Genomic DNA, 26,751 nt, shown 5'->3' on the forward strand with positions numbered 1-26,751 from the left:
CTTCTGGCAAATGAGAGCTATTGCGTAGGGTGTTTGTCAGGCTTAGGTTCTTTATGGATAGGACCTAGCTCAGTTTCAGGGATTTAACACACACTCAACAAAAGACAACAGTTCAGGATCAACATCATTCTGAAATAAACAGCAATGATATGCCAAGTATAAATAAAGGGGCAGGTCGGCACAAAACACTGTCTTTGGCTGAAATTTTAAACAGTTTTTAAAATGAATCTGAAGAGGTTCATAAATTATTACTTTTGGAGACAACTATTAATATTTCCTGCCCCCCATGAAACTTGCCTTATGTTTAGGGACTTAGATTTTATATATTCAGCAAGAAAAGTAAGTTTAATGTATTCACTTACTTTGTCATAAACCTAATTTGTATCTATCACTCTGTTAGCTGAGACAGTCTAGTGGGATTTGGTTATAACATTCAGCATTGAAGGAGATATAAATACTAAATATTATTTCAGCAGATCCCTATAGCTTTGGGTTCGAAAAACTACTAGAAATTGGCTAGGTACCTCCAGGTTAGAATTTGACCTCATCCAAAGTACAGGTTGGCATTTTGCCTAACAAGAATAATAGAGGTGAATCACCCCAAATAAATGAATCTCGGAGAGGCCATGCTATCCGTATATCCACACTGAAGACTTGGTTGATGATCAGGACCAGAACTCACCTCTGCATTAGGGTCAGGAGGTTTTTGGTGTCTCTGCTTTTACTGTGCTCATCTCCATATATGAGTATTTGAATCATCAGACACTGCAGGCAAGTTGAGAAACATGATAGGTTAAAGAGAAGCAGATAGCAAGCACCTTAACTATAAATCAAACTCAGGAGAGCACAAGTGGAACTGAGATGTCACAGGTTTACATTTCAAAAGGCTGAACTTCTGTTTCCTCCTGGTTCCCTATTAAGCAGGAAGGAGTCTGAACTGAAGGCTCTGACCCCTCTGAGCGTCTCCCTTCTGCTTTGCTGAAGCTTCCACTACCATCCTGGCTATGGATATGAATATGGATATGGATAATCCATATCCATGTGGTTATGGATAATCTAAGTAACAGGCCTGAAAACTGACAGCACGCCTATCTAAAACCTAGAGTGGTCTCCACCAGAATTACAGCCGTAGCTTCCATCAGGATTTTCCAAATAGCTGTAACCAAATGGATGGATATAAACAAAATCAGTGTATGAGTCCCAAATTTGCATTGCATTCTTATGCTACATAACTTTACCCTTAAGCAGTTTTCCATTGTAAACTTAACTGCTGATCTCTCTTGATCCAATCAAGATGGAATTGCAGGCACCAGATTTACCCTCCCAAATGAAACAATCAAAAAAGAAAAAGTAGACAAAATATATTTGAAACGATCTTCAAGACAGTGAACATTGGGCAACAAAAGGCGGTGTTCCTGAGAGAGGAAAAACAAGTGAAGTAAACCCTACGACTTCCCCAGATTACTACTGTGAGAGCCTCTCCAAGCTTTGATGCAGGGAAGTGGAGCTCAGCTAGCGCCCTGAATTGAGGATATGGAGCTCAGACTCTCAGAAGATTCTTAGGGCAGAGTAACAGAGGAGAGACAGCTGCACAGAAAAAGAATATCTGTATCTGCAGAATATCCCCTTCAAATATAGCTGACCCACAGTCTGGGAACCTGCAGGTACAGTGGGGCTGACTGTACTACACCATTTTTTTTTTTTTTTTTTTTTGGTACTACACCATTTTATACTAGAGACTGAGCATCTGCAAACTTTGGTGGTGGTGAAGAGGGCGGGTGGGGAGTCCTAGAACCAATCCCCCACAGACACAGAGGGACAACTATATTCAGGAGAGTACTGATTAACATAGACATGTAAAAACTGCCCAAGGCTTGAGAAAAGAATCATCTGCAGGTCCCAGAGGGAACAGGGCAGTGTTTACATACAGCCAGGTACAACGCCTGTTCCCACCAGCCAAACTGGAAAGCCACGTTGTCGTGGAGCACTGGGTGGGCTACTCAGAGGTACTAAGGCTTTTGCTTCAGTAATGGGGGATAAATAGACCTTGACTAAATGAGCCCTTGTCCCATCTAACAAATCTTAAAAGCAAGATCTAAAAGGACCAAACTCTAGTGTAACAAAATTTCACAACAAAGTAATTTGACTGAATTCCAGAACAAAGTTCAAGAATACTTACAGGAACACAAAAATATCCAATACTCAGCAATGTAAAATACACAATGTCTGGCATCCAAACAAAGATTCAGGTTGAATCCCTATTGCAAATGGAGGGCAGAGCCTTCATTGCTAGGTAAGATCTAGCTGGGGCTCTCCTTTCATTGATTTTGTGTGGAATATGGTAAGCAAACCCTTACAATGTGGTCTTTTATGATTCAGAAAAATTATCTTCAATGATTTCTTTAATTACTGTTTCTATTTCAAGTACTGATATTACAGTCTCTCTTCAGAAATACATTAGAATTCTTTGGCTAAAGAGGATTAAAAATACAGATTCTGGACACCAGTCTTAGAATATCTGATTTAATAGTCTGGGGTGGGACTCAGGAATCTGTTTTCTGTTTCAATTTTATTTTGTTGTACAAATTTGTTTTGTTCTGTTGCAATCCTAGATTTGGGGAATATTGCTCAACAACACTCAGCATGTTAAGATTCTCTTCAATATTTTCAATCCGGATTGAATTGTTTCAAATTTCTTGTTTTCCTGAAATTCCTTAATTCACCCTTAAAAATTTAAATTCATCTCATCTTTTGTCCTCAAACTGTGATCCATTCATTTTAAAGTTTTCTCTTCTTACAGGTTTATGATCCCATGACAGAGCTGCCAGCCATGTGTTTATCCTTCCCTGAAGAAGTTGTTGTGACCTTGTATTTTCACAGGGTTTTTGTTTTCTCTTAACCTTCAAAATGAAGCCCCCTTTCTTCTGTTACTTACTATTTTAATACCTATTTTCTGATTACATTTAGTTAACCTGAAAGGAGATAAAATGTATCCAGTCCTGACATTTGGCAATATATATGTGTGGACTGCTTTTGACTCTGCCCTAGAGAAAGGAAAGGCTACCCACTCCAGTATTCTGGCCTGGAGAATTTCATGGACTGTATACTCCATGGGGTCACAAAGAGTCGGACATGACTGAGTGACTTTCACTTTCACTTTTAGTTGATTTATACTAACTTTTCCTCTGACATTGAACAAAGCTGGGTTTTAAGTAGAGACATCACTACCAATCTTACCAAGTCTTAAGCTTGGTCTGTTAGTAAGCTGACTGGTTGAACAACTGTTAGTCACACCTCTTGCCACATCCTACTACTAGGGAATAAACTTCTAGGATACTAGGAATCAGTACTTGAGTAAGGATGGCTGTACAAAGTGTTCCTTGTTCTAACACAACCTCGAGTCCTTCCTCAAGATTCTGCTGCTGACATACCAAGATTTCAGGATTAGAGTGTTACTCTTTTAAGACTCTGGTCCAGGCATGGACACAATAAAAGTTTCTGTAGTCATATTCTTCCTCAGCACATCTAACAATGTGGAGAATATTCAAAAGAGAACACTTTACTTTAAAAAAAAAGAAAAAGAGAAGGAAGGAAGGCGAGAAAAAAGGAAGCGAAGGGAAAACACACACACACCCCTCCCCTCACATTGTGCTTACAGGCTTGGGAGCAAATGTAACAAAACCAGCCAGTATTTACCTTCCTTAGCAGTTGAACCGCCTTTCTGAGCTCTCCTTTGGCAAAGCAGATCTTGCCCATGTTATAAAATGTTTCAGCCGCTTTTTCACTACAGTCACCATAGCTGATGACCTGAGATCTCAATGAAGCCTTTAGCAGTCTATAGGCCTCCTAGGGGATTAAAAAAATACATACATACTTTTAATTCGCCTGGCAATTCTGAAGGAGCATGCTGGTTGTATTCTTCTCTACAGGAGACATCCTACCCCACAATGGCACAACCCACCAGGATCAGTCAGTCGGGTGTTATATGTCATCTAGGTAATGTTTCCATGAAGAGTTGAGGTTCCAAGCTTATAATTAATTATAGTAGTTAATTCACATGGACAATGTTATTTCATCTCTATGACTACCCTACAACAGAGAAATGTTATTACACTCTTTTCTAGATGAAGGAATGGAAACTAATAAAGGCAAAGGATCTTGCTTGAGCTCACACAGCCTACAGTTAGCAGTGTCAAGATTCAAACCAGCCAGTCTGAATTCCATAGCCCTTGCTCTTTTTTTTTTTTAAGATTTTTTTTTTAATGGGGACAGTTTTAGAGTCTTTATTGAATTTGTTACAATATTGTTTCTGTTTTATGTTTTGGTTTTTTGGCCACAAGGCATGTGGGATCTTTGCTCCCTGATGAGGGATCGATCTGGCACCCCCTGCAATAGAATGAGAAGTCTTAACCACTGGACCACCAGGAAGTCCCAAGCCCTTGCTCCTTTTTTTTTTTTTTTTAATGACTTTAAAAGAAAGTTTTCAAACCTTCAGAAAACCTGAAAGAATAGTAGAATAAATACACAAAATATTTTCACCCAGATTCACCAACTGGCAATTATTTTGCAACGTTTGCTTTATTGCAGTCTCTTTAAAAAATTATGTGTGTGTGTATATGTGTGTAATAGACAACATTTTATATAGTCAATACATATATAAATATATACACATATATATTTTTGTTGAAAATAAATTGTACTCAATATACTAAGATAAAATAGTGTCAACAATTCCATTTTAAAAGGAGCTTTTTCTCCTGTTCTCAAGCCTGAGATACTCTCAGCCTGGAAGATGGCAGTTCTGGCTAGTGGATATTGTTTATTTTTTATCAGTGGCAGATTAAACCTCTATTTGAAAAAAAAAATTTATTTTTCAAGGGAACATAATTCCTAAATCTTCTGAGTTTCTGTGATGGTCCTCTAGAACAGGCTGAGGGTCTCATCTCAGGCTTGAAGGGTGGAAGAAAAAGCTCCTTTTAAAATGGAATTATCCCTGATGGTCTAGTAGCTAGGATTCCTGGTTTTCATCCAGGCTACCCATGTTCAATTCCTGGGCAGGGAACTAAGGTCTCTCTTCAGGACTGCTCACTGCTGTCTCCCTAAGATCAGTTTCTTTGGGGCTTCGGTTTCAGGTGGCACTAGTGGTAAAGAACCCACCTGCCAATGCAGGAGAGGTAGGAGACTTGGGTTTGATCCCTGTGTCAGGAAGATCCCCTGGAGGAAGGCATGGCAACCCACTCCAGTATTCTTGCCTGGAGAATCTCATGGACAGAGAAGCCTGGTGGGCTACATACAGTCCATAGGGTTGCAAAGAGTCAGACACTGAAGTTGAACTGAAGTGACTTAGCACATACGCACATCCCACGGGAAGTGTGTTATGAAATTCAGCAAAGTAATTCAAGTTATTGAGCACCTACTATGTACCAGTTACCATTTCAGGCATTGAGGACACAACAGTGAACAAAACAAAACCCTTGCCCTTGTCGAGCTAATTTCCTAGTAGTAAAGGTGATCTGTCCACAGTCCTGCCTGTGGTTTAGATTCAGAGCCACCTGGCTGGCACGCAAACGCTTTTGTATCTCTCTCTAGGAGATTTGTACATGTAGTTAGAAGCAGAGAGCTGTTAGGCATTGATATCGGTGTCTTATCACAAAGTCATGATGTTCATTGTATCAGAACGTAACAAGAATAAGCTATGAGACTCTGACCAAGTGCCTTCACACCATGGAAACTAAATTAAAATATTAGATACATCTGTGGCTTTGCTAGCTCATGTTAATCTTCCGAATCAACAGAAAATCCCAAGGCCGTTGTAAAAATAATAAAAAACATTGCAAATCATCACCATGTTTTTTGCCTCTACGAGTGGCAATTAATAGAACTAAAGAAAATGTCATCATTTATAAAAATGTTCAAATGTGAAATAAAAGAAGCTTTTTCTTCATTCCTTGAAAAAAAAAACACAAAAAACCTTTCCTATTATGTGCCTAACACCCTATTCTTAAACTGGTTGTCACATGGCCAACAAGATCATGTCAGATCCATACTGTTTCTTCACATGCCTGATGAAGAATAAAGAGTTGACTTGGTCAGATCAAAGTCACGTTCTATCTCATGACAAATAGAGGTCTTCACTGCCTTCATGCTAAACTCAGTACATTAAGTTCAGGTCCAAAGTTTTTGAGTAAGAGTTTAGACTCATCGGACTTCTAAGTAAAAAGGTCAGCGATCAAAAGCTTCTTTTGATGGCTATAACTCTTTTTTAATGTGAAAAAAAAAAGTTTGGTCAATAAGGAGCTGAAGACCAGAAACTGAGAAGGAAATAATATATCAAGAGTAAAAAAAAAAAACAAAAACTTAGCTATATCTAAAGATGAAAGCCCATTTGACTTAAAATATGAAATTTACAGGACTAGAGATTATATGTGTCCTGGATTTGAAGGGGCTCATATTTCAAGATATAGGAAAAATACTTAAAAAAAAAAAACAAACCTAATATTGCAACATGCACCAGCCTTATTTTTTTCCTGGCTAATAGTGCAAGCTGCAACAGCCCTATTTTTATTCCTGGGATTACCTGAGCCTCCTCTGAGCATCTGTTTCTGAATGTTGTTGCTCAGTCACTCTGTCATGTCTGACTGTTTGAGACCCCATGAACTGCAGCATGCCAGGCTTCCCTATCCTTCACCATCTCCTGGAGTTTGCTCAAACTCACTTCTATTAAGTCGGTGATGCCATGCAACCATTTTGTCCTCTGTTACCTCCTCCGCCTACTGCCTTCAAGCTTTCCAGCATCAAGGTCTTTTCTAATGTCAGTTCTTCACATCAGGTAGCCAAAGTAATGGAGCTTCAGCTTCAGCATCAGTCCTTTCAGTGAATATTCAGGACTGATTTCCTTTAGGACTGACTGGTTTGATCTCCTTGTAGTCCAAGGGACTCTCAAGAGTGTTCGTCAATACCACAGTTCAAAAGCATTAACTCTTCAGCACTCAGCTTTCCTTATGGTCCAACTCTCACATCCATACATGACCACTGGAAAAACCATAGCTTTGACCTGATGGACCTTTGTTGGCAAAGTAATGTCTCTGCTTTTTAATAAGCTGTCTAGGTTGGTCATAGCTTTTCTTCCAAGGAGCAAGTGTCTTTTAAATTCATGGCTGCAGTCACCATCTGCAGTGATTTTGGAGCCCAAGAAAATAAAGTCTGTCACTGTTTCCATTGTTTGCCCATCTATTTGCCATGAAATGATGGGATGGGGTGCCATAATCTTAGTTTTGTGAATGTTGAGTTTTAAGCCAGCTTTTTCACTCTCCCTTTTCACTTTCATCAAGAGGCTCTTTAGTTCCTCTTCGCTTTCTTCCATAAGGGTGGTGTCAACTGCATATCTGAGGTTATTGATGTTTCTCCTGGCAATCTTGATTCCAGCTTGTGCTTCATCCAGCCTAGCATTTCACATGATGTACTCTGTATATAAGTTAAATAAGAAGGGTGACAATATACAGCTTTGACATACTCCTTTCCCAATTGGGAACTAGTCTGTTGTTCCATGTCCAGTTCTAATGGCTGCTTCTTGGCTAGCATACAATTTTATCAGGAGGCAGGTAAGGTGGTCTGATATTCTCATCTCTTGAAGAATTTCTACCGTTTGTTGTGTATCGAAGGCTTTAGCGTAGTCAGTGAAGCAGAAGTAGATGTTTTTTTGGAATTCTCTTCCTTTTTCTATGATCCAACAGATGTTGGCAATTTGATCTCTGGGTCCTCTGCCTTTTCTAAATCCAGCTTGAACATCTGGAAGTTCTCAGTTCATGTAATGTTGAAGCATCGCTTTGAGAATTTTGAGCATTACTTTGTTAGAGTGTGGGCTTCCCTAGTGCCTCAGATGGTAAAGCATCTGCCTGCAAAGGGGAAGACCTGGGTTCAATCCCTGGGTCGGGAAGATCCCCTGGAGAAGGAAATGGCAACCCACTCCAGTACTCTTGCCTGGAAAATTCCATGGACTGAGGAGCCTGGTAAGCTACAGTCCATGGGGTCGCAAAGAGTTGGACATGACTGAGTGACTTCACTTCACTTTCACTTTGTTAGCATGTGCTGCTGCTGCTGATGCTAAGTCACTTCAGTCGTGTCCAACCCTGTGCGACCCCATAGATGGTAGCCCACCAGGCTCCCCCATCCCTGGGATTCTCCAGGCAAGAACACTGGAGTGGGTTGCCATTGTTAGCATGTGAAATGAGTGCAATTGTGCAGTAGTTTGAACATTCTTTGGCATTGCCTTTCTTTGAGATTGGAATGAAAACTGACCTTTTCCAGTCCTGTGGCCACTGCTAAGTTTTCCAAATTTGCTGGCATATTGGGTGCCAACAGCATCATCTTTTAGGATTTCAAATAGTTCAGCTGGAATTCCATTACCTCCACTAGCTTTGTTGTGATGCTTCCTAAGGCCCACTTGATTTCACACTCCAGGAAATCTGGCTCTAGGTGAGTGATCACACCATCATGCTTATCTGGGTCATTAAGATCTTTTTTGTATAGTTCTTCTGTGTATTCTTGCCACCTCTTCTTAATATCTTCTGCTGTGTTAGGTCCATACCACTTCTGTTCTTTATCGTGCCCATCTTTGCAACAAAGGTCCGTCTAGTCAAGGCTATGGTTTTTCCTGTGGTCATGTATGGATGTGAGAGTTGGACTGAGAAGAAGGCTGAGCACCGAAGAATTGATGCTTTTGAACTGTGGTGTTGGAGAAGACTCTTGAGAGTCCCTTGGACTGCAAGGAGATCCAACCAGTCCATTCTGAAGGAGATCAGCTCTGGGATTTCTTTGGAAGGAATGATGCTGAAGCTGAAACTCCAGTACTTTGGCCACCTCATGCGAAGAGTTGACTCATTGGAAAAGACTCTGATGCTGGGAGGGATTGGGGGCAAGAGGTGAAGGGGACGACAGAGGATGAGATGGCTGGATGGCATCACTGACTCGATGGACGTGAGTCTGAGTGAACTCCGGGAGTTGATGTTGGACAGGGAGGCATGGTGTGCTGCGATTCATGGGGTCGCAAAGAGTCGGACACGACTGAGCGACTGATCTGATCTGATCTGATTGCATGAAATATTCCCTTGGTATCTCTAATTTTCTTGAAGAGATCTCTAGTCTTTCCCATTCTATTGTTTTCCTCTATTTCTTTGCACTGTTCACTTAGGAAGGCTTTCTTATCTCTCCTTTCTATTCTTTGGAACTCTGCATTCAGATGGGTATATCTTTCCTTTTCTCCTTTGCCTTTCACTTCTCTTCTTTTCTCAGCAACCTTTAAGGCCTCCTCAGACAGCCATTTTGCCTTTTTGCATTTCTTTTTCTTGGGGATGGTTTTGATCACCACCAAACATCCGTACAATGTTATGAACTTCCATCCATAGTTCTTCAGACACTGTGTCTATCAGATCTAATCCCCTGAATCTATTTGTCACTTCCACTGTATAATCATAAGGGATTTGATTTAGGTCATACCTGAATGGCCTAGTCGTTTTCCCTAGAAGAAGTGAAAGTCACTCAGTCGTGTCTGACTCTTTGCAACCCCATGGACTAAACAGTCCATGGAATTCTCCAGGCCATAATACTAGAGTAGGTTGCCATGCTCTTCTCCAGGGGATTTTCCCAACCCAGGGATTGAATGCAGGTCTCCAGATTGCAGGTGGATTCTTTACTAGCTGAGCCACCAGAGAAGCCCAGTGGTTTTCCCTACTTTTTTCAATTTAAGTCTGAATTTTGCAATAAGGAGTCATGATCTGAGCCACAGTCAGCTCCCAGTCTTGTTTTTGCTGACTGTATAGAGCTTCTCCATCTTTGGCTGCAAAGAATATTATCAATCTGATTTTGGTATTGACCATCTGTGATGTCCATGTAGAGAGTCATCTCTTGTATTGTTGGAAGAGGGTGTTTGCTATGACCAGTGTGTTCTCTTGGCAAAACTCTGTTAGCCTTTGCCCTGCTTTGTTTGTACTCCAAGGCCAAATTTGCCTATTACTCCAGGTATTTCTTGACTTCCTACTTTTGCATTCTAGTCCCCTATGATGAAAAGGACATCTTTTTTTGGTGTTAGTTCTAGAAGGTCTCGTAGGTCTCCATCAGTTCAGTTCAGTTCAGTCATGTCCGACTCTTTGCAACCCCACGGACCACAGCATGCCAAGCCTCCCTGTCCATCACCAACTCCCAGAGTTTACCCAAACTCATGTCTATCAAGTCAGTGATGCCATCCAACCATCTCATCCTCTGTCACTCCCTTCTCCTCCCTCCCTCAATCTTTCCCAGCATCAGGGTGTTTTCAAATGAGTCAGCTCTTCACATCAGGTGGCCAAAATATTGGAGTTTCAGTTTCAACATCAATCCTTCCAATGAACACTCAGGACTGATCTCCTTTAGGATGAACTGGTTGGACCTCCTTGCAGTCCAAGGGAGTCTCAAGAGTCTTCTCCAACACCACCATTCAAAAGCATCAATTCTTTGGTGCTCAGCTCAGTAGGTCTTCATATAGAACCATTCAACTTCAGCTTCTTCAGCATTAGTGGTTGGGGCATAGACTTGGATTACTGTGATATTGAATGGTTTGCCTTGGAAACAGAGATCATTCTGTCATTTTTGAGATTGCACCAAGTACTGCCTTTCGGACTCTTGTTGACTATGAAGGCTACTCCATTTCTTCCAAATGGATTCTTGCCCACAGTAGTAGATATAATGGTCATCTGAATTAAATTCATCTGTTCTGGTCCATTTTAGTTCACTGAGTCCTAAAATGTCAATGTTCACTCTTGCCATCTCCTGTTTGACCACTTCCAATTTACCTTGATTCATGGATCTAACATTCCAGGTTCCTATGCAATATTGTTCTTTACAGCATCAGACTTTCTGAATTATGAAATGAAAAAGGTTGCCTCAATCTAACAAACAATCTAGGAATTACATTTGTGAGTTGATAATATTTACCTGCTTTTCCCCATTTTGAACAAGCCATTTGCAAAATTCTTCAACAGTTGTCAGTGTTTCATAATCCTCTGGGCCCAGTGTTGTTTGATATGCAGTGATGCTTTTCATAAAATACAGCCCAACAGCATCTGCATAAAAGGGAAACAATTATTTAAGGCAATATGCTAACCTTTACAAGTGTCTAATTTCAACTTTGGCTCAATCAGACATTTTCATGCTTAAATCCCATAGCTGTCCTCTTTCCAGGAATCATAAAAGCTTCAAACAGTCTGAGATATAGTTTGATGGCATCAGATGAAGTTCTAATTTTATTTTTTTGATGAAATGCATGGATTTTCTGTAGGAAAAGAAAGCTTAGGTCTGAACAGTCTTATTCTAAGACCTAAAATAACCACAAGTTAAACTCTCCTGTGCAATGGAAGACTATATTTTTAGTTAAAGTCTTACAGAGATTGCTGTTTATTGGGGTTCCTGTTGGGTGTATGTGTGTGGAGAGAGTGAGTTTTCATTTTAAAAGAATTTTAAATTTACAGTTGTTTAAAAATTTACTTCCAATGATGTCTTTTATTCCAAACATAATAGATATTTTTGTAATCAATCTAGAAAATGCAGAGAAGCAAAAAGCAAATGAAAATTATCTCCATACACATCACTTGGAAACAGGCACTAACATTTTTTAGCCACTGTATTAAGGTGTAAGCTTTATAACTCACATTGGCCCATTGTAATTATACAGTCTGTAACAGTTATGTAACCATGATAAATGATGTGATCACACAATATGTAGTCTTTTCAAGCTGATTCTTTCATGTAGCATGCTGTTTTGAGGTTCATCCATGTTGTTGCATGAATTAGTACTTCACTTCTTTTTCTAAATGAGTATTTTTCTATCATATGGATATATGACATTTGTTTACACATTCACAAGCTGACGAATATTTGTGTATGTGAATATAGTCTACTGTATTTCCCCCCATACTTATCAGTTCCAATTCCATTCCTTTCTGTGGATGACTTACCATCTGCTGTCATTTTCTTTCAGCCTGAGGGTTTCCTTTAGTGTTTCTTTTAGGACAAGGCTGCTACCAATAAATCCTGATATGGTTTATCCAGAAATCCCTTTATCTCATCTTTATTTCTGAAGGATAGTTTTGTGGGGTTACAATTCTTGGCTGAATTTTACTGCAGTATTTTCCACTGCCTTCTAGCCTTAATTTATCTGATGAAAAATCAACCATTAATCATATTACTGTTCTCCTGTAAATAGTTGTTTTTCCATTGCTGCTTTTGAGACTTTCTCTTTGTCATTCAACAATTTGACTACATGTGCAACTGTGATTTTATTTGTGCTTACCTTACTTAGCATTGAGACTTTCAGATCTGTCGATAACATTTTTATCCAATTTGGGAACTTCGGGGCCATGATTTCTTTAGATGATTTTCTGCCTTATTCTTTCTCCTCTCCTTATGGAGCTCCCATTACGTGAGTGTGTGTACTCCTGCTGTTGTCGCACAGATATCTGATGCTCTTGTTTCTCTTCAGTACCTCCTATTGCTATTCTTTTGATTGGATCATCTCTAGTGACCTGCTTTTGAGCTACCTCTATCTTTTCTGCTATCTCAAAGCTGATGTTGAGACCATTAACACATTTTTTATTAAGTTACTATATCTTAAAACTCCAGAATTTCCATTTTAGCTAATTTTTTAAAGCAGTTTATATTTCTCTATAAAAATATAAAGATTTCATATTTACTAAATAATTTTCATAATATTTTCTTTTAATTCTTTGAACTGTTTCCTTTAATTCTTTCAACATATTTATGATAGCTGCTTTGAAGTCTTTGCTAAATCCAACATCTAGCCCACTTAAGAGTCAATTTCTATTGACTGCTCTTTTTCTGAGTCATGGGCTTCTGCCTCTCTGTATTCTTCTCTTTTTGTTGTTGTTGTTGATAACTCTACACTTTAGATAATCATAGGAGTAATCACAGATTCTGATACATCTTTGTGGGGTTCTGTTTATTGGGTAAACTATACAACCTGTCTCCCAATGGTGTTGGGAGGCTAATGTCTTTGCTCTGGTGTTATCTGTGTGTGCTTGGTTTTTATTTTTGATTAATAAACCTTTTAGAGCAGTTTTATATTCACAGAAAAATTAAGTGGAAGATAGAGATTTCCAGCATAATTTTGTCCCCAAGTAAGGACTTATGATGGTTAATTTTATGTGCCAACTTGACTGGGCTAAGGGATCCCAGATAAGCTAGTAAATAATAATTTCTGGTGTGTCTGTGAAGGTATTTCTGGAAGACACTAGCATCTAAATCAGTATACTGAGTAAAGAGCTACCCTTATTAACATGGGCTTCCCTGGTAGCTCAGCTGGTAAAGTATCCACCTGCAATGCAGGAGACTCCAGTTTGACTCCTGGGTCAGGAAGATCCCCTGGAGAAGGGAATGGCTACCCATTCCAGTATTCTTGCCTGGAGAATTCCATCAACTATACAGTCCATGGGGTCACAAAGAGTTGGACATGACTGAGCAACTTTCACTTATCAACATAGACAAGAATTATCAAATCTATTGTTCAGTTTAGTTCAGTCACTCAGTCGTGTCCGACTCCTTGCGACCCCATGAACCGCAGTACACCAGGCCTCCCTGTCCATCACCAACTCCTAGAGTCCACCCAAACCCATGTCCATTGTTTCGGTGATGCCATCCAACCATCTCATCCTCTGTTGTCCCCTTCTCCTCCTGCCCTCAATCTTTCCCAGCATCCGGGTCTTTTCAAATGAGTCAGCTGTCTGCATCAGGTGGCCAAAGGATTGGAGTTTCAGCTTCAACATCAGTCCCCCCAATGAACACCCAGGGCTGATCTCCTTTAAGATGGACTGGTTGGATCTCCTTGCAGTCCAAGGGACTCTCAAGAGTCTTCTTCAACACCACAGTTCAGAAGCATCAATTCTTCGGTGCTCAGCTTTCTTCACAGTCCAACTCTCACATCCATACATGACCACTGGAAAAACCATAGCCTTGACTATATGGACCTTTGTTGGCAAAGTAATGTCTCTGCTTTTTAATATGCTGTCTAGGTTGGTCATAACTTCCCTTCCAAGGAGCAAGCGTCTTTTAATTTCATGGCTGCAATCACCATCTCCAGTAATTTTGGAGCCCAGAAAAATAAAGTCAGCCACTGTTTCCACTGTTTCCCTACCTATTTGCCATGAAGTGATGGGACCAGATGCCATGATCTTAGTTTTCTGAATGTTGAGCTTTAAGCCAACTTTTTCACTCTCCTCTTTCACTTTCATCAAGAGGCTCTTTAGTTCTTCTTCACTTTCTGCCATAAGGGTGGTGTAATCTGCATATCTGAGGTTATTGATATTTCTCCCAGCAATCTTGATTCCAACTTGTACTTCCTCCAGCCCAGCGTTTCTCATGATGTATTCTGCATATAAGTTAAATAAGCATGGTGACAATATACAGCTTTGACATACTCCTTTTCCTATTTGGAACCAGTCTGTTCCATGTCCAGTTCTAACTGTTGCTTCCTGACTTGTATACAGGCTTCTCAAGAGGCAGGTCAGGTGGTCTGGTATTCCCATCTCTTGAAGAATTTTCCACAGTTTATTGTGATCCACACAGTCAAAGGCTTTGGCATAGTCAATAAAGCAGAAATCAATGTTTTTCTGGAACTCTCTTGCTTTTTCGATGATCCAGAGGATATTGGCAATTTGATCTCTGGTTTCTCTGCCTTTTCTAAAACCAGCTTGATACCTCACGTCCAAGGTAATAGAAATCCAAGTAAGACGGTAGGTGCTGAGAGAGGGCCTCAGAGGGCAGACAGACTGAAACCACAATCACAGACAACTAGCCAATCTGATCACGTGGACCACAGCTTTGTCTAGCTCAGTGAAACTAAGGCATGCCGTGTGAGGCCACCCAAGACGGATGGGTCATGGTGGAGAGGTCTGACAGAATGTGGTCCACTAGAGAAGGGAATGGCAAACCACTTCAGTATTCTTGCCTTGAGAACCCCATGAAGAGCATGAAAAGGCAAAAAGATAGGACATTGAGAGATGAACTCTCCAGGTCAGTAGGTGCCCAATATGCTATTGGAGATCAGTGGAGAAATAACTCCAGAAAGAATGAAGGGATGGAGCCAAAGCAAAAACAACACCCAGTTGTGGATGGGACTGGTGATAGAAGCAAGGTCTGATGCTGTAAAGAGCAATATTTCATAGGAACCTGGAATGTTAGGTCCATAAATCAACGCAAATTGGAAGTGGTTAAACAGGAGATGGCAAGAGTGAACTTTGACATTCTAGGAATCAGCAAACTAAAACAGACTGGAATGGATGAATTTAACTCATATGACCATTATATCTATTACTGCAGGCAGGAATCCCTTAGAAGAAATGGAGTAGCCATCATAGTCAACAAAAGAGTCTGAAATGCAGTACTTGGATGCAATCTCAAAACAGACAGAATGATCTCTGTTCATTTCCAAGGCAAACCATTCAATATAACGGTAATCAAATCTATTGAGGGACTGAATAGAATCAAAAAGGGCAAAGGAAGGGTGACTCCTGCTTTCTTTTCTTGAACTGTGAAATCCATCTACTCCAGCCCGTTGAGCCTTTCATTTCCAAGACTTACATCAGAGGTCCCCACATCCCCCAGTTCTCAGGTCTTTGTCCTCATATTGGGATTTACACCATTAGCTTCCCTGGTTCTCAGGCCTTCAAATTCAGACTAAATTATGCCATCAGCTTTCCCGGCTCATCAGCTTATACATGGCGTATTGTGGTACTTCTCATTCTCCGTAACTACATATGAGCCGATTTCTATAATAAAGCTCCTCTTATATTATCTCTGTCTATATGTACTGCTGGTTATGCTTCTCTGGAGAACCTGACTAATATAGATTTTGGTGCCAGGAGTGGGCTCAATAACATGGACTCCACTCACCAAGGACAACTTGATCATGGCCACTGCTGAGTGCCCAGGATGCCAGGACAGAGTGATATGATGTGCGTACATGGTCAGTCATGTCTGACTCTTTGCAACTCCACGGACTGTAGCAAGCCAGGCTCCTCTGTCCATGAAACTTTCCAGGCAAGAATACTGGAGTGGGCTGTCACTTCCTTCTCCAGGGGATCTTCCTGACCCAGGGATAAAAGCCGCATCTCGTGTGTCTCCTGCACTGGTGGGTGGATTCTTTACCGCTGCACCACTTGGAACCAATGCTGAATTCCCCATATGGCACCATTCCCCAGGTGACCAGTCATTTACTTGGTAGCAGGTTGGTTACTCTGAACTACTTCCATCAGGGAAGGGCCAGTGTTTTGTCCTTACTGGAACAGACACTTACTCTGGATGCAGATTTGCATTTCCTGCATGCAGTGCTTCTGCCAAAACTACCATCTGGGGACTTAGAGAATGCCTTATTCACCATCATGATATTCCACACAATATTGCTTCCTATCAAGGAAATTACTTCACAGCAAAGGGAGTATGGCAATGGACCCAGGCTCGTGGAATTCACCACTTTAGCACAGTTAGTGAAAGTCACTCAGTTGTATCTGATTCTTTGCGACCCCATGGATTATACAGCCCATGGAATTATCCAGGCCAGAATACTGGAGTGGGTAGCCATTCCCTTCTCCAGGGGATCTTCCCAATCCAGGGATCAAACCCAGGTCTCCCACATTGCAGGTGGATTCTTTACCAGCTGAGCTACAAGGGAAGCCTAAGAACACTGGAGTGGGTAGCCTATCCCTTCTCCAGCAGATCTTCCCAACCCAGGAATCTAACCAGTGTCTCCTGCATTGCAGCTGGATTCTTTACCAACTGAGCCATCAGGGAAGCCCTTAGGATGGTTGCCCACCATCCTAAAGCAGCTAGCTTGATAAAATAGTGGGATGTCTTTTGAAGACTCTGTTACAGTGTCAGCTAGGTGGCAATACTTTGCAAGGCTGGGTCAAGCTTCTCCAGAAGGCTGTATATTCTTTGAATCAGCATCCAGTATATGGTGCTGTGTCTCCAATAGTCAGGATTCACAGGTCTAGGAATCAAGGGATGGACACGTGAGTACCATCACTCATCATTATCCCTATGACCCACTAGCAAAAGTTTTGCTTCCTGTTACCATAACTGTATGTTCTGCTGGTCTAAAGGTCTTAGTTCTAGAGGGATGAATGCATTCGTTAGGAGATACAATGATTCCACTGAACTGGAAGTTGAGACCGCCTTCTGGTTATTTGGGTTCCTCATGCCTTTGAATCAAAAGACAGGGAAAGGAGTTACTGTGCTGACCGGGGTGATTGCTCCTGATCCTTCAGGGGAAACTGGAGTACTACTCCACAGTGGAGGTCAGGAGAGTCTGGAATACAGCAGGTCCCTTAGGGCTTCTCTTAGTAGTACTGTGCCCTGTGATTAAGATCAATGAAAAACTACAACATCCTAATCCAGGCCAGATTAGTAATGACCCATTCAGGAATGAAGGTTTGGGTCACTTTACTGGATAAAGAATCATTACCAGCTGAGGTGCTTCTTGAAGACAAAAGGGATATAAATTGGGTAGTAGAAAAAGATAGTTATAAATACCAGCCATGACCACACAAACAGTTACAGAAATGAGGACTATAATTGTAATGAGATTTCCTCCTTCTTTTATAAATACATCTGTGTGTGTGTGTATACACATATTCATATTAAGCAAATGTCTTTGTTTTCTTTACTATTTTATTTTCTTATCATGTAACACAAGATGTATTAGCTTTATATCAGCCTTTAAAGATCATCAAATTTACATTTGATGTTTTCCAGTTATGGGATACCACAAGGCTAGTCAACATCCTGAAGGACTTCACCTCCTCTTCTGGGGAAGGGATTAGTGTCTTTTCAGTTGTAACCAGAAGAGCTGTATCATGTCAGGTAGAATGATGACCTTGTTATTGTCTTCATTTGAAGATTAAGGAGATGTGGATAGATATCAAGTTGATGAGGACTGGATTTATGATGGTGACTTTTATGTCAGCTTGACTGGGCTTAAGGATGCCCAAATAGCTGGCAGAAAATTATTTCTGAGTGTATCTGTGAGGGTGTTTCCAGGAGAGATGAGCATCTGAATCAGTCGACTGAGTAAAGAAGTTCCACTCTCGCCAGTATGGGTAGACATAGCCCAGTCCTTGAGGGTCCAGATAGATCAATAACAGACACCCCTCCACACACCAAAAAAAGGCAGCAGAAGGGTGTATTCTCTATTTTGAGCTGAGAAATCCATCTCCTGCCCTTGGACATCACATATTTGTTTTAGATTCTCAGTTTGATAATTCCAGTGGCTCAGATGGTAAAGTCTTCCTACAGTGTGGGAGATCAAGGTTCGATCCTTTGGTCGGGAAGATCCCCTGGAGAAGGAAATGGCACCGACTCCAGTATTCTTGCCTGGAAAATCCCATGGGCAGAGGAGCCTGGCAGTACAGTCCATGGGTTGCAAAGAGTTGGACATGACTGAGCCACTTCATTTTCCATTTCTAATTAATTAAGTAAGATACTGATGCTTGTTCTGTCTCTTTAAATTATGGTCTTTGACTTTTAATATGCCTTGTATTTCTTCTTGATAGTTGGGCATGATGTATTGTATAAAAGGAACTGCTCCAAACAGGACTTTAGTAATGTGGTAGTAAGGCGTTGGGGGAAGGGAAGCATTGTATAATCCTGTGATTTGGTGAGCCCATGCCTCTGGACTGTGAACTCTACAAGTGCTCCTCAGTCCTCCTCTCCCTCAGACGGGACAGCATGGAGGAGGCTAAAGTTGGATATTTCCATCTTCTCAGGTTGGTTAGGCTCCAGGAAAAAAATCCCCAATATTTAGGGTCTACATAAAAGAAAAGTTTCTGTTGAAGGCAGGCCTTGTTAAGCAGAATGCTCTGGTATATTTTTTAAATGGCTACTTTCTCCCCCTCCCTGCTGCAAGCAAAGGGTATTTTTCTCCAATATTCACTTTGAAAACCTGATAAAGTTTCTGGAGATAAAAATATAAAGTGTGGGGGATCCCCTATGATTGAGTAACCTTGGAATTTTTAACTCTCCTAATTTTTAATTTAAAATTCAAAAATTTTGCCCACACTGAGCTTCCAGAAACTCATCAACTACAGTTCAGGTTTTCTTAACCCCAGTACTGGTTCCTGTCAAGATGGTGATCTGTTCTGGTAAACTGTGATTCTCTGTATTCACCTGTTTCTCCAGTTTCAGAGGCATCAGTTGACTTGTGACCCATGACCTCACTTCTCTGACAGATCAAAGAAGAGTTAGTGATTTTTCAGTTTGATCAGCTTCTATATTGTTAGAATGGATTGATGATTTCCAAGTTCCTACACAGTGGACCAAATACTGAAAGTCTTTGCTCAGGTTTCAATGCTTACTTTAATTTTTAGTCTGGGTTCCTGGGGGTGACCCCTGTGTCTGCCCAGCTAGTGTTGACCCACTGACTTGGAAAGAGGTTGTGCTCAAATGCCTCCAGATGCTATGTCTTTCATCCTCTGTTGAGCGATCTGTATGTAGATTGGGGAGTGCATTCAAAGCTCTATCACATTTCAAGCCTCCTTTGGTTGCTTTTTGCTGGATCCCCCAGGGTCCCCTGCATGTGTATGTGGTTTCCCAGATGGCCAGAGATGTTGGGAGAGCTTATTTAGCCTTTTTATGGCTCTCTCATTTCAAGGTTCTTTCAGTTAAAGTTGATGACTAGCCTGCTACTGACACCAACCAGTACAGCATATTCAGGCTAACAATTATCAGGCATTCCCCAATTTATTTCCTACTATGCTGGCCACTTTTATCTGATAAATCTGTAGGCTTCTGTCCCATGCTTTAAATGAGTCACTAGCCTCCTCTGCCAGCAAAGGTGCTGGCTTTCTCCGCTAGCCTCATGTTGATAAAATTGTGTTCTTCAAGGCCTGAGCTGGGGCTGTGGATGGGTGGGAGCAGCCCCAGGCAAGATGCCAAAAAGACTCACTCTTTACCTAAAGCTCTAACAGATTTGAGAATGATTTGCAATTTGTTATCTACTTATCTATTTCCAGTGTCCTGAAATGGGTACTTTTTAAATCATTTTATTCAGTTTGTGTGTGTGTGTGTGTGTATGCTATATATGTTAAGAGGTTATACAGAACTCTTCACAAAGCCACAGCCAGAAGTCTCTACCTCTGTTTATATTTTGATGCAGTTTTTCTTACTCTGCAGTTCATTTTTCATGTTTATATAAATATAACTATACGGCTTACCTCCTAGCTCAGTCGGTAAATAATCTGCCTGCAATGCAGGAGACCTGGGTTCAGTTCCTGGGTCCAGAAGATCCCCTGGAGAAGGAAATGGCAACCCACTCCCGTATTCTTGCCTGGAAAATCCCATGGACAGAGGAGCCTGGCAGGCTAAAGTCCATGGGGTTGCAAAGAGTCGGACACTACTTAGCAACTAAACCATCACATTTACTTTCTGTGTCCTAAAAGTGCAAGTTATTTTTTCCTTAATGCTTTTGTAATATTTATTTAGTTTATTTTTGACTGTACTGGGCCTTTGTTGCTGTGTGCGGGCTCTTCTCTAGTTGCAGCAAGCAGGGACTATTCTTGAGTTGCGGTGTGTGGGCTTCCCGTCTCAGCGGCTTCTCTCGTTGTGGCAGAGCACGTCATCTAGGTTTGCAGGCTCAGTAGCTGTGGCTCATCAGTTTAGTTGCCTCATGGCATGTGGGATCTTCTCAGAGCAGGGACCAAACCTGTGTTCCCTGCATTGGGAGACGGATTCTTAACCACTGGACCACTAGGGAAGCCCCTTAATGCTGAAAATTAACCTTTTCTTTATTTGTAAAATCTAGCCCTTTTATTTTATTTTGGTCATACTTTGATAATTGCAAGATCTCAGTCCCTTGACCAGGGACTGATTCCAGGCCATGGCAGTGAAAACCTGGGATCCTAACCATTGGTCAACTGTGGCCCTTTTAAATACTACAAAATTCTATATAACTAACATACCAAATTTTCCTTATAATATTTCACAGTTACAAATAATGCCAAAGTGAAATCCTTATACATGTTTCCTTTTCAATTTTATTATATATATCAAATTGGTCCCTTAATTTCAAATCAGATTGATTATATTCTTTGCAGCCCAAGATGGAGAAGCTCTATACAGTCAGCAAAAACAAGACCGGGAGCTGACTGTGGCTCAGATCATGAACTCCTTATTGCCAAATGGGTATGACCTTAATCAAATCCCTTACAATTATATAGTAGAAGTGACAAACAGATTCAAGGGATGAGATCTGATAGACACAGTGTCTGAAGAACTATGGATGGAGGTTCATAACATTGTACAGGAAGCAGTAATCAAAACCATCGCCAAGAAAAAGAAATTCAAAAAGGAAAAACAGTTGTCTCAGGAGACCTTACAAATAGCTGTGAAAAGAACAGAAGCTAAAGGCAAAGGAGAAAAGGAAAGATATACCCATTTGAATGCAGAGTTTCAAAAAAGAGGAAGGAGAGATAAGAAAGCCTTCCTCAGTGATCAATGCTAAGAAATAGAGGGGAAAAAAAGAATGGGAAAGACTACAGATCTCTTCAAGAAAATTAAGAGATACCAAGGGAACACTTCACGCAAAGATAGGCACAATACAGGACAGAAATGGTATGGACCTAACAGAAGCAAAAGATATTAAGAGGTGGCAAGAATACACAGAAGAACTATACAAAAAAGATCTTCATGACCCAGATAATCAGGATGGTGTAATGAATCACCTAGAGCCAGACATTCTGGAATGCAAAGTCTACTGGGCCTTAGGAAGCATTACTATGAACAAAGCTAGTGAAGGTGATAGAATATTTCAAATCCTAAAAGATGATGCTGTGAAAGTGCTGCACTCAATACGCCAACTAATTTGGAAAACTCAGCAGTGGCCACAGGACTGGAAAACGTCAGTTTTCATTCCAATCCCAAAGCCAGGCAATGACAAAGAATGTTCAAACTACCACACAATTGTACTCATCTCACACACTAGTAAAGTAATGCTCAAAGTTCTCCAAGCCAGGCTTCAACAGTACGTGAACCGTGAACTTCCAAATATTCAAGCTGGATTTAGGAAAGGCAGAGGAACCAGAGATCAAATTGCCAACATCCGCTGGATCATCGAAAAAGCAAGAGAGTTCCAGAAAAACATCTACTTCTGCTTTATTGACTATGCCAAAGCCTTTGACTGTGTGGATCACAGCAAACTGTGGAAAATTCTTAAAGAGATGGGAATACCAGACCACCTGACCTGCCTCCTGAGACAAGAAGCAACAGTTAGAACTGGACATGGAACAACAGATGGTTTCAAATAGGGAAAGGAGTACGTCAAGGCTGTATATTGTCACCCTGATTATTTAACTTACCTGAAGATTACATCATGAGAAAAGCTGGACTGGATGAAGCACAAGCTGGAATCAAGATTGCTGGGAGAAATATCAATAACCTCAGATATGCAGATGATACCACACTTAGCAGAAAGCGAAGAACTAAAGAGCCTCTTGATGAAAGTGAAAGAGGAGAGTGAAAAATGTGGCTTAAAGCTCAACATTCAGAAAACTAAGATCATGGCATCTGGCCCCATCACTTCATGGCAAATAGGTGGGGAAATGGTGGAAACAGTGACAGACTTTATTTTGGGGGGCCCCAAAATCATTGCAGATGGTGACTGTAGCCACGAAATTAAAAGACACTTTTTCCTTGGAAGAAAAGTTATGACCAACCTAGATAGCATATTAAAAAGAAGAGACATTATTTTGCCAACAAAGGTCTGTCTAGTCAAAGATAACGGTTTTTCCAGTAGTTATGTATGGATGTGAGAGTTGGACTATAAAGAAAGCTAAGTGCCAAAGAACTGATGCTTTTAAACTGTGGTGTTGGAGAAGACGCTTGAGAGTCCCCTGGACTGCAAGAAGATCCAACCAGTCCATCCTAGGTAAATCAGTCCTGAGTATTCATTGGAAGGACTGATGTTGAAGCTGAAACGCCAATCCTTTGGCCACGTGATGCGAAGAACTGACTCATTTGAAAAGACCCTGATGCTGGGAAGGATTGAAGGCAGAAGGAGAGGGGGATGACAGAGGATGAGATGGCTGGATGGCATCACCAACTCAATGGACATGAGTTTGAGTAAACTCTGGGAGTTTGGTGATGGACAGGGAGGCCTGGCATGCTTCAGTCCATGCAGTAGCAAAGAGTCAGACAGGACTGAGCTACTGAACTGAATTTAATAACAATGTTTCCCTGGTGGCTCAGCAGTAAAGAATCTGCCTGCAGTGCAGGAGACACAAGAGACACAAGACCTATCCTGAGTCAGGAAGATCCCCTGGAGAAGGAAATGGCAACTCATTCCAGTATTCTTGCCTGGGAAATCACATGGACAGAGGAGTCTGGTGGGCCACAGTCCATGGGGTCACAAGAATCAGACTTGACTTAGCGACTAAACCACCAACACAATTTCATATCAATTACACTATCACTCCCACCAGCTATGACTGAGCAGACCTGTTTACCTATCTGGCAAATGACAGATAATTTTAAATTTTTGAAACTTTCACACAGTATGGTTGATAAGTTGATTGCCTTACAGTTTAATATATATACATATATATATATGTATGTATATATATATATCTAAGATGTATAATATCCTGCCTAACTGTCCTTCAAGGAGTTTGTAATCAAATTGCTCTCTTCAATGCTAAAAGGTTATCTTTTTAAAGATGCTGACAATTTGATAGAAGAAAATTGGTATCTTTGCTGTTTTATACTATTTATTGGTTATTGTAAAGTAAATACAAATTTTAGTTCTTATATTTAGGACAGTGATTCATTTTGAGTTAATGCTTATGTACAATATGAAAAGTGTTTGACGTTTTGGGGGACAGTTGGATACCAATTGTTCCAATAGCATCTGTTGAAGAGACTATCACTTGCACACTGAATTACTTCTGTACCTTTGTCAAAAATTAATTGGCCATTAATTAATTAAGTCTATTTCTGGGCTTTCCTTATGTTCCAATGATTCTGATTTCTGTCTGTCCCTTTACCAATACCACTCTATTGATAGAGTAAATCTTAAAATCAAGCAGTACGATTCTTCTAACTGTACTATTTTTAAAAATTGTTTTAGCTTCTTAGTTTCTTTGCTTTTCAATATAAATTTTGCAGTCAGCTTATCTATATTTACAAAAGTTCCTGGGAATTCCCTGGTTGCCCAGTGGTTAGAACTCAGTGCTTTCACTGCTGAGGGCCCAGGTTCAATCCCCAGTAGGGGAATTAGATCTCACAAGCTGTTGAGCCCAGCCAAAAGAAAAAAAATCTACTGGAATTTTGCTTGTAATTGAGTTAAATTCATAAACTGATTTGGGAAAACTTGACAGGCTTCCCTGATAGCTCAGTTAGTAAAGAATTTGCCTGCAATGCAGGAGACCCCAGTTCAATTCCTGGTTCAGGAAGATCTGCTAGAGAAGGGATAGGTTACCCACTCCAGTATTCTTGGGCTTCCCTTGTAGCTTAGCCGGTAAAGAATCCGCCTGCAATGAGGGAGACCTGGGTTTGATCCCTGGGTTGGGAAGATCCCCTGGAGAAGGAAAAGGCACCCACTCCAGTATTCTGGCCTGGAGAATTCCATGGACTGTATAGTCCACGGGGTTGCAAAGAGTCGGACGTGACTGAGCAACTTTCACTTTGACGTCTTTACTACTGTGAGTCTTCCAATCCAAGAACACAATGTGTCTCCATTTATTTAGGCCATCTGTCTTTGATCAGGATTTTGTAGTTTGCAGCACACAGATCCTGTGTATATTTTGCTAGATTTATACCTAAGTGTTTCACTTAGGAAGTGGGGTTCTTGTAAATGATATTTTTAAAAATTTTGGTTTCCAGTTGTACATTGCTAATATAGAAATATATTAGCGTTGATAATATATTAGTGTTGATCTTATATCCTATGACCATGCTAAGCTTAAACTCACCTGCTGGTTCTAGATTTGTAAATTCCTTGGAATTGTAAATGCCTTGGTCAGTCATGCTGTCGATTGAATAGAGACCATTTTATTTCTTCTAAGTTGTCTGTCTTTTTCTTGCCTATTACACTGGCTAACACTTCCAGTACTATGTTGAATAAGAGTAGTGAGTGAACATCTTGCCCTTGTTCATGATCTTAGACAAAAGCATACAGTCTTACCAATGAACGTGATGTTGGCTGTAGGCCTTTTGTGCAGGCCTTTGATCAGACTGAGGAAGTTCCCTTTCTATCATGAAAGGATAGTGAATTTTGTCACATGCTTTTTCTGCATCAATTGATAAGATTATGTGCTTCTTGTCTTTGGATTGTTGATACGGGGAGTCAGTTCAGTTCAGTTGTGTCCTACTCTTTGCAACCCCATGGACTGCAGCACTCCAGGCTTCCCTGTCCACCACCAACTCCCGGAGCTTGCTCAAAATTGAGTTGGTGATGCCATCCAACCATCTTGTCCTCTGTTGTCCCCTTCTCCTCCTGCCTTCAATCTTTCCCAGCATCAGGGTCTTTCCCAATGAATCAATTCTCCACATCAGGTGGCCAAAGTATTGGAGCTTCAGCTTCAGCATCAGTTCTTCCAATGAATATTCAGGACTGATTTCTTTTAGGATTTAGTTGATATGGTAGAATACATTGATTCAGGTTTGAATACTGAACCAGCCTCACATTCTCAAAGGAAAAAAACCTCACTTGATCATTGTGTATTATTCTTTTTTATATATTGCTAAACATTTTGTTGTTGTTGTTTACATCTATGTGCATGAGAGGTATTGGTCTATTATTATTTTTGTTATTTTGGTTTTGTTTTTTCTTGTAATGTCTTTGTCTGATTTTGGTATCAAGGAGATGCTGGCCTCACAAAATGAGATGGGCAGTATTCCTTCTTCCTTAACTTTCTGGAGAAGATTATATAGGATGGGTGCTATTTCTTCTTCAGATGTTAAGTAGAATTAACCAGTGAAATCATCTGTGCTTGGAGCTTTCTTTCTTAGAAAGTTAACTACAAACTCTTAAAAAAAAAAAACAAAAAAAACTAGGGCCTATTTGGATTATCTATTCATCTTGGTTGAGTTTTTTACTTTACTTACGGTTTTTCATGACAGGCACAAGTCTTAGATCTTTTTTATAATTAAACTTACTGGTCTCTTCTTTTCAGGTATATCTTTGCATGCTCAGAGAATTCTTCTTTTCTCCAATTTTTAATTTTAGTACATTTTATTCTAGTACTGAACTTTCTTCTGGCTAATTTATATTTTTCAGTTCTGATATAAAAAATATTAATCCATCTGGAATTTAGAGGATGCTAGGAGTTGAAGACTTTCTTGAGTTAAAAATTAGTATGTAAGGAAAGAATAAGACGGTTTTGGAATCTCCCAACTCTATAATCGTAGACTTTTTCTCATTAAAAACAAATTTTACATATTCACAAACAGATTAAATTTCTTAATAACCATGAAGACTGTTTTAAAAAAGCAAATATATACATGCAGCACAAATACTGTGAGTATACACAAGGATATTTTTAAAAGGAGCAAGATAATTAGCTAGAAAACACAGAATAAGAATCTTCAATGAACATTCATGCTAAAGAAACCATGTTCAAAATATCCAAATAACTTCTGAAAACTAAAAAAAAAGTTTATATAATAACATAGGGAAATACAAGAATAGAAAATAATATCATCCCCCCTCATCAGACACAC

The 26,751-nt window shown here is 40.3% G+C and overlaps 1 protein-coding gene across 1 annotated transcript in view; it reads right to left on the reverse strand.

The window, feature by feature from the left end:
• TTC23L (tetratricopeptide repeat domain 23 like) overlaps positions 1 to 26,751 on the reverse strand; it is a 63,928-nt gene that overhangs the window by 10,369 nt on the left and 26,808 nt on the right. Inside the window, exons 9-11 of the mRNA XM_055554668.1 lie at positions 10,969 to 11,096; positions 3,697 to 3,846; positions 683 to 765 (exon numbers count right to left, since the gene is read on the reverse strand). Coding sequence (XP_055410643.1) covers positions 683 to 765; positions 3,697 to 3,846; positions 10,969 to 11,096 — 361 coding nt within the window. The remainder of the gene's footprint in view (positions 1 to 682; positions 766 to 3,696; positions 3,847 to 10,968; positions 11,097 to 26,751) is intronic.

Source organism: Bubalus kerabau, chromosome 18 (genome assembly GCF_029407905.1).
Source record: "Bubalus kerabau isolate K-KA32 ecotype Philippines breed swamp buffalo chromosome 18, PCC_UOA_SB_1v2, whole genome shotgun sequence".
In the NCBI taxonomy this organism is placed as follows: Eukaryota; Metazoa; Chordata; class Mammalia; order Artiodactyla; family Bovidae; genus Bubalus; species Bubalus kerabau.